This window comes from Wasmannia auropunctata, unplaced genomic scaffold, assembly GCF_000956235.1.
Source record: "Wasmannia auropunctata unplaced genomic scaffold, wasmannia.A_1.0 LD335974.1, whole genome shotgun sequence".
In the NCBI taxonomy this organism is placed as follows: domain Eukaryota; kingdom Metazoa; phylum Arthropoda; class Insecta; order Hymenoptera; family Formicidae; genus Wasmannia; species Wasmannia auropunctata.
In genome coordinates, this window is record NW_012026916.1 from 50,490 (window position 1) to 63,398 (window position 12,909).

Genomic DNA, 12,909 nt, shown 5'->3' on the forward strand with positions numbered 1-12,909 from the left:
AAGCTGTTTAGAAAAAGAATTCTCCTTTTGTAAAAGTTAAATGTAGATCACATTAAAATTACTATATATATATACACACAAATCTATTAACACTATAAGAAATTTGAGTGTACAGTTTTAAAGACATATTTCATCTAAAAATTTTCTCTCTCATCACTATCGCAGTGAGAAAATGCTTCTCTCGACTTGGCGATTTATTCCAAGCTTCATTCTATAGCGGCAGACCGAGCGGAAATACTGTTCGACTTCTCAGAATTCAGAAGCTGGGAAATATCAATAATAAATCCTTGAACGTGCACGCGGTTCCTGCAATATTTTCTCTCGTATTTCAACTTGCGGGAGCAAAGGGTTATGCAAAATCCTCAGCATCTGTCGATGAAACCCCCTTCGGATCATGGACGGGTGTACCATCAGGCGTGAAATTTTCAATTTGGCTCAACCATCGGACAGCCATCGAGCAGCTCGGTCTACCGACTTGCTAAAGCTGTCTGACTATCTCGAATTGACCTGCCAGAAATCTTTTTTTCATCATCACACTCGGAACATTACGGATTTTCGCGCGCCGCTATCCCTTGCCGCAGAGAATAATTAATATCGCGCGAGCGGGAATATTTCCGCTGAGGATAGACTTTCTCTTACAATGTCATTTTTCGACATATTGCCCGAAGAATGAGAAATTGCGAAGTCATTACGAATGCATATCCATTCAGTTATTCTATACCTTCACGATTTTTAGGAGTCTGTTATTTTTCACTCGTTATTTTAAGACGAAAGAACTCTATAAAATAATTTTATTTTCCAAAATTAAACGAGGATGCTTAAATGCAACTAATTTTTGCATTTAAGCATCCTCGTTTAATTTTGGAAAATAAAATTATTTTATAGAGTTCTTTTGTCTTAAAATAACGAGTGAAAAATAACAGACTCCTAAAAATCGTGAAGGTATAGAATAACTGAATGGATATGCATTCGTAATGACTTCACAATTTCAAGCGTTAATTTCAATTATTATTTAATTTACTTAATAAATTTTAATAATCTCAAAAATGATGCTAAATTTTATGAGAATTGATGAAGAATATTCCTCCTTAGTCTGAATAATACAATTCTAACGATGATATGTCCCCGGATCTGCGCAAGATGCATTCATCACGAATATAGGATTCCGAGTGGGTTCTCCTTCCTACGATGTCTAACAAGAACTATTGTCGCAGATTCGATATCGTAATAGTGTGCGTGAATCAATGATAGAAACGTCATGTTCTTCCCCGCAACGTACAACCGGAATTTCATGTTCTCGAATCAGGGTGCGATATCCGCGACATTACGACGTGATAGTCATTACGAAGACAAGCGTATATCATATCTCTTGATTTTTTCTTTAATTAAAAGCTACATTTTTATTTTCTCACGTTTTTAAGAATCACAAAGTTTATTGCCATACAATTCTTTTCACAAATTCTGTCATAACACAATACAAAAAAATAAAAGCTTAACAAATATTCGAGTTTCAGAATGCTATTTTTAAAATAGATGGATATTGACGTATGTATAGCTAAACGTTAATTCCGTTTCGTTTTATTGAATGGCATTGTGCGGTTACAATGGTGACGAAAAAAGAAAAAGTCAGATTTTCTTCCGATAACGACATCAGAAGATGGTCTTCTCCATCTCGATTATCGAGCAGTTGTATCAATATCGGCTCCATCACGAGGTTGTCTATATACCGAGTGACACGCTTCGTTCCTCTCGTCCTATCTTCGCCGATATTGACGCGACGGATCGGTTGACGGACGGCGGAATCGACGCCGTCGTCTTCGGATGCGATACGGACCCGTTCTCGATCGCGACGGGCTGCGTGCGTCCGCACGCGTGCGGCGATAACCGCGGTAACGGTATACGTCGACGTATACGGCGGCGGCGCCGGCGCCGGGAGACACCACGTAACCGCGCACCACCACCCTCCGACATGCAGATGCTAGCTGCTTTCGTATATATGCGGACGACGCAATGTTAGCCGCCTAGTTACGAAACAAACGTATCAAGCCCCGACATGACGCGATGCTTCCCATGATATTCAAACGGCACACGCGCGTACGTACAGTTACGCGCACACCGGTACCGGTTACGTGCAACCGACCGGCATAAATATGTATGGGACATGAATGCTTGAGCGTGTACAGGACGATCTAAACCGCCGAGTTACCGCACATACGTGTGTATAGTCGAAGCGATACGTGTGTATGGGCATATGTGCGTGCGTGCATGCGTGCGTGCGTGTGCGTGTGCGTGCGTGCGTGTGTGTGTGTGTATGTGTTTGTGTGTGGCACGTGTCAACTGTGTGAATGTGGGAATCTATGGGCTTGCTCGCGTACCGGATGTTCATCCGAGAGATCAAGTATTTTACTCTCTCTCCCTCCTCCGCCCCTCCAAATCTTTTTCTTTCTCTCTCTCTCTTTCTCTCTGTAGGTATGCCACCCGCTTCGCAAGTGGTCATAATTGCGTTAATTTAATTCCTTTTTGAGTCATGCCCTTTTCTTCTAAAATTTATCGTAATCATGAAAATTGCAATAATCCCCTAAGTAACGCGACTCTATATGATTAAAAATTATTATGTATGACGGATTATGATAAGCGATGGGGGGTGGAATTACGCTTCGGATGTGTCCCTCTGCCTCTTCATTTGTACGCGTTTACCCCGAACGAGTGCATTCCCTGTTACATTTTTTTTGTTTCTTTTTACTTTAATTGCGGCGAATGAATTGACATGTTTACGGTCGTAATTAACTTTGCACGCAAACTTCCGCGCATCTTCTTGCATCTTTGCGCATATTGGTGAGAAAATTGATGAATCGGCGTGCGTAATAAGTATTATAACTAATTCGAATTTGTTTCGTCCGACAATAATGTTCAAAGTGAGAAATTAACGACGAAATACGTGATATACGCACGATACTCGGGGGTGCTATTGTCGTTGTTTAAACACAGAAGCTGATCTCGAGGAGGTTTAACGTACTACGTCGACACGCGTTGGCTTAGATTAAAATAGCAAATGCTGTCTCAACGCGCAGTTACTCACCGGTGTCTGTGTTTCCAGGTAAGAGAATGGCGTCGTCACGGAACCAGGAGGTTACAGTGAGGTGTTCCTTAACATCTTCCCGGGCTGTACAGGACAACACTGCGTTGCATCCCTCCATGACGGGTTGTCTATTTACCCTGACGTCGTATCCGGGTACCGTCAATACTGTAAAATTTGACGGCGCACATCAAATTGCGGCAATACGTTTAATTTTAGAACTAATTACTACAAACAGAAATTTATATTTTTACGAAACATCTTCCAAAGCTCCTGGAAAGCCAATTCTCAAAATCATGAAAACAAAATCATTAAGAAAAATACAATTTGATCACAACGTTTCAAATCTTTTTGAAACTAAGCTTTACAACTGCTGCAGGTATTAAAAGTTTGTTTCTTAGTCAATTTTAAATTAAGTTTAACACAAAATCGTAATATTTAAAACTTAATTATTGGGATAGACTTTAATAAATGACTAAAATTAGAAAAAAAATTATGTTAGTCATTGTTTGTTTTCAGTAAGGAAAAATGAATTTAAAATTGATTAAAGAGGATCGGCGAGTCAAAGCAATTATATTTAAAATGCGAGAGAGAGAGAGAGAGAGAGAGGCTCTCTATAATAAAATTCTGTTATATTCGTATATAACAGAAAGTCGAAGAGAAAGAGGAGGGAAACTAAAGAGGGACGGGGTGACGTAGCGTTGAAAGCGGAAGATGGATGATTATTAAGAAGTTACCACAGGCAGAAAGTGGAAAATAAGACATAGGGAAGTAGAAGCATGCATAATGAACGATCAAACTTATTTCAAGTCCATGGACAATGGCTGCGTTGTAATGCGATTCACTCCGCTTATTCCGTTATGACGCGTTAATTTACGAGCATACAATTTCAAACAGCCTGTATTAAAGAGGAATGACGTATCAAGAGTTTGATAAGAAAAAAGAAGCATGCTAAAAATATTTCGGAAGAGGTTCAGGCCTCGAATCCTGAGGTAATATTTTTTGCAATAAATTCTTCGCGTGTTTATAAACGTAGATTAAGAATACTTATTATTATTATTCTGACGATCAATTTAATTTGTGACATTCCAGCTTTGGTTTATGTGATTGCGTTGGAAGTCCGCTACCAATCGTTATATGCTATAAGTTATAGAACTGAAAATCTATTTAAGATTTATAATAGAAATATTATTAGGCAATAAGTCCAGTCTCACCGCAACCGATTTGGCGCTTCTATACTTGTTTGTTTTCTTTAAAAATACTTTATATTCCTGATACATATATTATAGGATGTCACCGATTTTTTTTAGAGCAAACTTTGATAGTATGTTCTATATCTGAGCTAAAATAAGAAAAAAAGGTTACATAAACATATATCCTAAGATTTAAATATTATTAAAAGTTGTAGAAAAAATTTGAAATCTGCAAGAAACAATTTTTCATTTAAGTTTGCATTTTCAAAATGTCCGCATGTCAATACAAGCTTGGCATCGATGTAATATTAATTTATCATTGATGAGGCTATATTTACGAGAAGCGACGTTTCCAATTTTCGTATAACAATCATGTATAATCATATGAAAATTTATATGCTGTTGGATAAACAGTTTTTCAATGGCAGTTCAATTGTAATGTATGGGCGTGTAAACTCAGGTGAAAAATTATTTTTTGTACATTTTATTTTTTTGTTATAACTTTTTAATAAAGCATTATAGAACCTACGTTTACATATAATATTTTTTTTCTTGTTTCAGCTTATAAAATATATTGCTAAAGTTTGTACGAAAAATTCGGGAATGCTAACAAATACTGATGTATATTAAAAATACATGTTCTCGTATTGAATTCAATGCGACACGACGGTAAGATTTTGCGAAAAAATTTTTGATTGCTATACAAGATCCAATCGTCTCACATATTTTACTCGATATAATGCGTTTTCATTCGCGGTTAACATTATACAAGATGCTGAGGTACGAGAGACAAGCTGTCTCTCCCTCTCTCTCGCTAAACCTAATCACCCTCAATCTAAGCACACACTCATACATCAATATGTAACAGCGATGCATGGGGGAACGGCGCGGGCGCCCAGGTCGCATATCCCATTCTCCGGAGACACATCTGCTCGCCGCGTATATACACATTCTACTCACACGCTCCGCCATAATGAATGTTGGCACAAAGTGCGCGATTAATTTCCCGCATTTGCATCTTTAGTTATATTAACCATATATAATCGCCAAGTGAATACGGTAACTCAAAACGTTATTACGCCTACTACATCGACCTCGTTACCTCGAAACACACATTATCTCGCTGACCGCGATTTTAGACGAGACCCAGTCCGTAAGTATATCTCTTAATTTAAAGTTAATAATAAAAATACATATTTGTATCGACGCTTTCAATATCTCTGCATCCGCATTGAGATACGTTTTACAACGAATAAGTACATATCCCACATTATATTTGATTGTGATGAAAAATTACTTTTAGGCCCTGCAGTCGCACGCGCGTGACCAATTCAAGACGTACGTGCCGCTAAGATTACTGAAAACTTCACATTTTTCAAGTGCCTTCGAGACACCCTCCCGCTTCCCCCCCCCCACCCTTCTTTTTTCCCTGCTCCCTCCTTCCCTGCTCCTTCTTCGTGGATTCGTCCGTAAACATTCGTGCCGAAGTAAACGCGAACGATTTCCTCGATAGCTCGTAAAGCGAAAGGAGCGAGGCGGCAGAACGGGGAACGGAGGGAGAAGCTTAAAAAGCCCAGCGAACGGGGCCAAGGGATGTGCACCGGGAAGAAGAACGCGAAACGAGAAAAGCCAAGAAAGGTTGTGAGGTCGGAGGAACTACCGTTCGCCTAGTGACGAGACGGGTCGTGTCGTTCCACCCTTTTCGCCCGTCCGGGAGCGTCGGAAATTGGGGGCTTCTCGGATGGTGTCCCGACGCCAGGCACCTTCGCCTGCCCCCCCCCCCCGCTTCCCCTCTCCACCCCCTTCGCCCGGTTCGACGCCGGTTTGTGAATCGGAAGGTGAAGGAAAGGGTAGAACGGGACCAAGTATGGGGTGGCGAGAGGGGCCACGGTACGTGACGATAAAATTGAGATGCGCCGGTGAGAGGATGCGAGAGAAATAGCGCAGAGGCACGAGCGAGGGAGAGAGAAGGAGACAGAGAACAGGGTGAAACGAAATGTGCAAATAAAGCCAATATGCGCGCGGATCTCCAGCCAGGCGGGCAACGATATTTCCACGAATTCCTAGAAATCGTTGGAATTAACTTTCCTCCTCTCTTCACGGACGGATTCGCATCGCACCTCCCCCGCGCGATCCCTTCCCACGCCACCCTTGTGCGAGATCGCTCACGCCGGATCTCTGATACCGCGCGCGCTCCGCGCGCTTACCGCCCATTACGCGCTGATGCGGCGTGAAAATGCACCGTGCACACCGTGGCGTATCGATGCATCGCCGCAACGAACGTGTTTTGCCAGACTCGTTGCTTGTACATGGCTCTCTCTCTCTCTCTCTCTCTCTCTCTCTCTCTCTCTCTCTCTCTGCGGAGAAACGGTAGATTTTTAAAATCGAATTTTCCAGGGATGGATTTTCGCCGGGACGGATATATTGCCACTTATATCACGACCAGCCAAGGACCCGTTAAAAATCGGCGTCAAATACACGTAGATGTAATTGAATAACGGAAAGATTCACTTAAAAAAAAACGGGGGCTTAAATTCAGCTCGCTAGAAATTGCATTGCAATTCGGCTGATCGGTTAAGATAATTCCTTAATTACATTTTCAAGTTCAGGCGCAAGCTCCCGACAAGTTTCGTATCTTATCGTCGTGCAACGCGAGACACTTCTTGCGTACGTTTTACTCTTAGAAACAAAAACGTGCCTTGTGCGTGATTAAAACCGTCGACCGTTTTGCTGGAATTACATACAATATACGAGCATTTGTCGCGTCCGAAAGGGCGAACCTTTTTCTGCCCAAGACCATTTCTCGAGAACTGGTGGTGGGTTGCTAATGTGGTTACGTTCTTTTTCTAGTCGCGCGCATCTCCCCTTCTTCCCCCCCCCCTCCTCCACCTCCTCCTCCTCCTCCTCCCGTTGATAAAATGAAGAAAATAAAGAAGAATAAGAGCGGTACGCTGGAGAATCGTCCGTCTGCGGAAACGGGTGATCTCTCACCGTGCGGTGGGCAATAATTCTTTCCTATAGCATCCATACTCGGCGCATGTGTATGGAGAAATACGGTTTTCGTCGCGCAACAACGGCCGAATAAATATCCGCTTATATTATACAAATTTCAAGGGATTAGGATGTACGTAAGATACGACGTAGCTGCGCGATTGTTTAATTCCATGTGCACGTACGCGTCCCATCGCGCGCTCCGGCACGTTGCGGCACGTAACGCACTTCCCCCCCCCTCCTCCAAGCGCGCGCGCTACATTTTTGTTTTATTTAAATGTATTTTTAATCAATGAAACTTTTCCATAATTTAATATAAACTTTTAATTAAGTGCCAATTTGCATTTATTGCATAAAGATGAAACGTTTATTTATTCATGTTTCGTGGTTAAATTCATTTCGCGATGCTTTATTTCTCGATGGTTAAATACCTCTCGAGCAACATTTTCCCGAGCGCCCGCGCGGTCGGGGAAAAATCGCGCGCGGGAAAGCGCGTGAAATATAAGACTCCGCCGACCGTTTTACGTTACGTTTTCCCGGCCGGTACCACCTCCCGTAATGAAATCATTTGAAAAAATTAAGATTAACGGGACCGCGTTCTCGGATGAGCGTCATCCGAGCGACGATTATTCTCCCGCTAAAGGTTAAACCCACGCGCGTTATACACATCCCCCTCTTAAATTTTTAAGACGCGACACCTCTTCTCCAGACATTATTCTCCAGGACTGGCGAGCGGGTATAACGTAGGATGTAATGAATATTCCCTTCGCCGCGTTCTCTTTATTCCATCCTATGACGCAGAACCACACCTCTCGTCGAACGAAGGCCGGACATGTCGCTACCGAATTCTCAATCTCGTCGAAAAACGCGATCCTCACAAAAGAGAATTTCGACAATGACTCTCCCTTCCTCCCCTTCCCCTCTCTCTCTCTCTCTCTCTCTCTTTCTCTTGCAAAATAAGTTCTTTGGCGAGCACGTGGGGACGGCCGATGTCATTTTAGATAAGTGAACCGTTCCCTTTTGGCTCGCTCGTTTCAGAAGAAGAACCGCTAGAAGGTTCTCCTTGGCCGATGTTCTCGCGTATAGAAGAAAATAAAGTGAAACGAGAAGAGGGGATCTCAGATAACTTGCACGTTGCGCTAATGAATGCGTGTCGTACGATTACATGCAAATAGTCATTAACTTTTGATTATCTTATATCTTCCACCTATTACTATGCAAAATTACGGCGCGCTGTCGTTACATGCTTGCTGTTATACTATTTAAAGGGCTTCTTTGATACAATAAGCTCGTCATTATGCTATATTTGAAATAAATTTATTATAATAAAACTTGATTTTTTGTTTGGGAGAAGTTGATAATTGCGTAATGTTTGCCGTTATAGGAAATGTTTCTTCTTTCTCACCTTGATATTAATGGAAAAGAGAGAGAGAGAGAAGAGATTATATCAGCGTTAAAATAATCTTGAATTTATCAGTCTTTGTTATTCCGACGAAACGAAATTCATTGGGAAAACAATCCCGATTTATGCTTGAGCTACCCTCATACATCATCTTGGAACCATATTAAACTTGTTTTCGCGAAAAGCACGAGCAGAATGACTTGATTATTTATGCCTATACTCCGGGGCGGATTGTGAACTTTTAACGAAAGCGCTGGTAGGAGTAGATATAGAAGCTTCATATCGGGCGGATGGTTCGGCGCGCGGAAGACAAGGACAGTAACGGCAAAGAGATATCGATTGGACGTTCCTTCATCGTCCGATGACTTTGGGGAGAAAGTTTCGGAAACCACTAGCGGCGAGGCGAATTTTTCTTCCCGCTTTAGTCGAATCATCCTGAAAAACTTTCCGCCGAAAGTTTTCCGACGGGCTGGAGCGCGCATTCCATGTCGCTTCACGTGAAGCGGCTTTGAAAGGGGAGACAGCCGCCTTTGGACCGGCATCAAAGAGTATTTGGATTCTCGCTGCAATTTCTTCGAATTTGTATGCGCCGTGAAAATACGAGAAGTGTGCCGGTTGTTTTGTTACGAACGAGCGCAGAGTGTATTGAAATACTCGGTAAAACGCATTGTTTGACATGCGGGACTCTTTGGGCTTTAAGACCGTCAATATTTCGCGCTGGAATTGTTTTATGTGTCGTCGCACGTGTGTGTCCTGGGGCGACGTCAATTTTTTTTGTCCAACGGACGACAGGCAGATTCGAAACGTGCAGTCGTTGACATTTAAAAATTGACTTGAATTCTTCAACATTAAACTTCTTCTTCTTTTTGCGGTTTAGCGTAGCGGCAGTCATTTTTGCAAAATCGACGACACTTTTGCCTTTACTTGAAGGGTTAAAAACGCGTCGCGGGAACGCCGTTGAGAAAGCAAGCAACCTAAGTGCAACGTAAGCTTAGAGCTTCGTGAAAGCGATCAATGTTTACCCATTTAAAAGGTTACATACCCCCGGCTAAAAAGCGAACAAGCATATCGCGTTTTTTTTTACAGTTGGTTATACATTTATGATGTTATATACGTTTATTATTTCGCGATTTGATTCATTCGATCTCTTGTTTTTTCATCACATTGTAATAATATAATAATATTACATAATATTTGAAATATAACATTTGAAAGACCGCTACAAAAGTAAATATCATTTAAATAACATTACACAAAAATCAATTATGACACAATACAATAAAATTATACACATATTAATTTTTTCTAAATTTCTCTTTTCTCGCAATTTCCTTCCCAGGAATCTTTTCGTTCTTTTTTTTTTGTTCTTCTTTAGCTTTCAAACTTGAAAGAATCTAGCGTACATGGGAAAATATTTTGATTTTCTATTTTTATTCTGAAAAGCGTTTGGAAAGGATATATACCTTCGATATAGCTAACGTCGATAGGCAATCTTTTGATATATATAGTCGTATATATATATGTATAGTCAGCGCCTTTATGTCCCTATTACCATTATTACTGCAGGTATACTCGACGGTCGTTCAGATCAAAAGTAAATGAAAACGAAAGAAGAATTCTTTTCCGATTGGATTCGTGCAGTATGTATGGCGGACGCTGGGGGCGAGTTCAGCGCGGCCGCCGCCGCCGCCGCCGCCGCCAGTAGTAATGATCGGCTTAGAATCAGCCATTTAAATGATGGCTCACGTAGCGCCGACCGGACAAAGTTTTGTCCCGCCGCGGGTCTTTCGGGAACGGCGAAGACTCGCCCCACGTACACGAACCCGAATCGAACTTCCTTCGATACAATTTAACGGCTTTCAACCGTTTCCCCCATCGGTATTTACTTGGATAGCCGTGAAGCCTCTCGGTTGAAAATGCGAGGTGTTGGCTCGCCGTTAAAGCACTCCGGCGTAATGGGATGTTCGGTACCGCCGCGCCGCCGGTCCGTTATTGCAGCGAATCTCGTACGCGGGGGAGGGAGGGGAAGGGGGAAATGACGTTTTCCTCGGATAAATAATGGTTATCGTGTGTATATCAGCGAGACGCGACGACATCGACGGACTGTCGATCCATCGTGGTGGTAGCGCGGTGGTCGGCGCGGGGTGCGCGGCAAGTTCGGATCTTATTCGCGCGACCACATTTTCCACTCAGAGCCGGAAAAGCCATTTCCGCCGGAATGATAAAACATTTTGAAATCTTCCGACCGGATAAGTTTCCGCCGTAAGTCTACAAGACTATGCTTTCACTTTCGGAAGGGATAAGAGACGTGGGATAAGATGACTTACCGGCGCGGAGAGTGACCTCGCGCGAAAGTACGGTCCCGACGGAGCTGGTCGCACGGCATCTGTACCGGGCATTGTGCACCTCGGCTCTGAAATCCTGAGCCAAGAACGGCGGGAAGTATAGCGTACCGTTGCCCAGAAGTTGCCTGAAAGAATATGAAAGGAGCTCTCGCGTTGATTCGCGTAAAGGAACGGCTTATATATATATATAGGAAAAGAGACCGCGCGAGGAAAAAGCGTATATATATAATGGTGCGGATTTCTCGCACTCGTGGTTCAAAACAGGCTCTTTCACTCCGCGTATACGTGGAGAGTTCAAGGAACCGCACTCCGGTTTTATTATATACTTAAACGAATAGTGTCCTCGTCAAATTTATGCAGCAAAAGTGATCCGGCACGAACGTGATCGGTCGGAGGACAGCGGCGGCTGGTGGACACATCCTGGAACGTGATTTACACGAAGCGTGATTTACCTGAGCCCGGGAACTGCCGTAACCGATCTCTGATCCGGGCTGGTAATCCACGTGACATGCGGCGTCGGGCTGCCGTGCGCGGAGCAGCCTAATTGGGAGCCTGTGGTGTTTGAAAAGACCAGGGTGCTCGGCGGCTCCAGGATGAAGACCGGGCCCTGCTGACCGAGCGCAAATTTCACGCTGCACCCTGAAACGAAAAGCGTATATCTATACATACGGTCATTAACATTGTAACGCTGGTTTCGTTGCGGCGCGGCGTGTCTCTTGACGATCGCGTCGTACACGCTTCTACGGAGAAACGGTCGAGCGCGATTAATTTAACTCGACTAACTTATATTGTCTCTCGTCCATTTAATTTTTAAAAAAGGTACACCGACGAGCAATCGCGAAGCGATGCGGGGGTTCTTAACTGAGTGGCGGTTAAAATTTCAGAATGGCGCTGATTTAACAAATAATAAAGATGAATCATTAAAATACGAGTTGATTTTATGATTTTATGACTGGAATATTCTGGAGAACGTTAAACGATATTGTTGCAGCTTTTGCAACAACAGATAACGTTTTACCCAAGTGCTCGTTACGTTGTGTATATTGTAGTTATTTAGAAATCAATATTTTCCCCTCTGTTCTTCGCGCGGCGGTGCCGCCTCAGGTCAAGCGATAGCTCCGATCTGGATTTGCCCGTGGATTAAACTCGATGTTGAAACGATTATTCGATTTGTTGGTTGGTAAGCGCCGCGGATAGAATTTTATCTTTTGTCTCGTTGAAGCGGGCGGAACGACCTGATTCGCGAAGCCGGTCTAAACCATCCTCCCCCCCCCTCCTCCACCCCCCTGCACGACGTATACATTGTTCGCAACCGAGAAACCGGAGAAATCAATTCCACTAAGCCGAATTCGACCTAGATTTCGAATCGATTCGGGACCATGCTCGTTCCGGGATTAAATGCACGCTGGAGCGAACGGTCGCGTCACTGCCCGATAGCATCTACCAAATATTTCAGTCGAAATCCCCGGATTAAGAAGCAGCGTACGCGAGCTTCTGTAATCCGTTCTCGAACGTTGAAAGCTACGTTTACATATAATGCAGGTTTTCCTCGATATCCAAGTAAAATAAACGCCCGCCGGCGGGCCGTGTCGCTTGTTCGAAAAACAAAACGCTTCACTCGCCGGGAATATGATGTTCGCTATTACGGGAGCGCTCACAGCTGAGGAAGAATAAGAGGCTGCAGGTATTTGTTTTGCTCGTATATATACATATAAAGCGGAATCTGCGGAGAGATGCGAAAAAGTTGCGGAGGTGGTCGGACAGCTGAAATACGCAAGCATGCGGGATTACGGGATGATCGAAGGAGATAGCACGCGGGGACAAAGTGCCGCGACGGGCACCGCGCGCGATCAAAGAGATCGATTTTCGTTGCGCCAGCCGGGAATAGCAACTGAAATAATT

The 12,909-nt window shown here is 43.2% G+C and overlaps 1 protein-coding gene across 2 annotated transcripts in view; it reads right to left on the minus strand.

Annotated features, from left to right (window-relative positions):
• The window catches only part of LOC105454815 (Down syndrome cell adhesion molecule-like protein Dscam2), a 120,462-nt gene that overhangs the window by 19,837 nt on the left and 87,716 nt on the right, over positions 1–12,909 (minus strand). For both annotated transcript variants that reach the window (XM_011697704.1, XM_011697705.1), the window contains 3 exons: positions 11,460–11,646; positions 10,990–11,132; positions 3,080–3,244 (listed from right to left, as the gene is read on the minus strand). In XM_011697704.1, the coding sequence (XP_011696006.1) occupies positions 3,080–3,244; positions 10,990–11,132; positions 11,460–11,646 (495 nt within the window). The remainder of the gene's footprint in view (positions 1–3,079; positions 3,245–10,989; positions 11,133–11,459; positions 11,647–12,909) is intronic.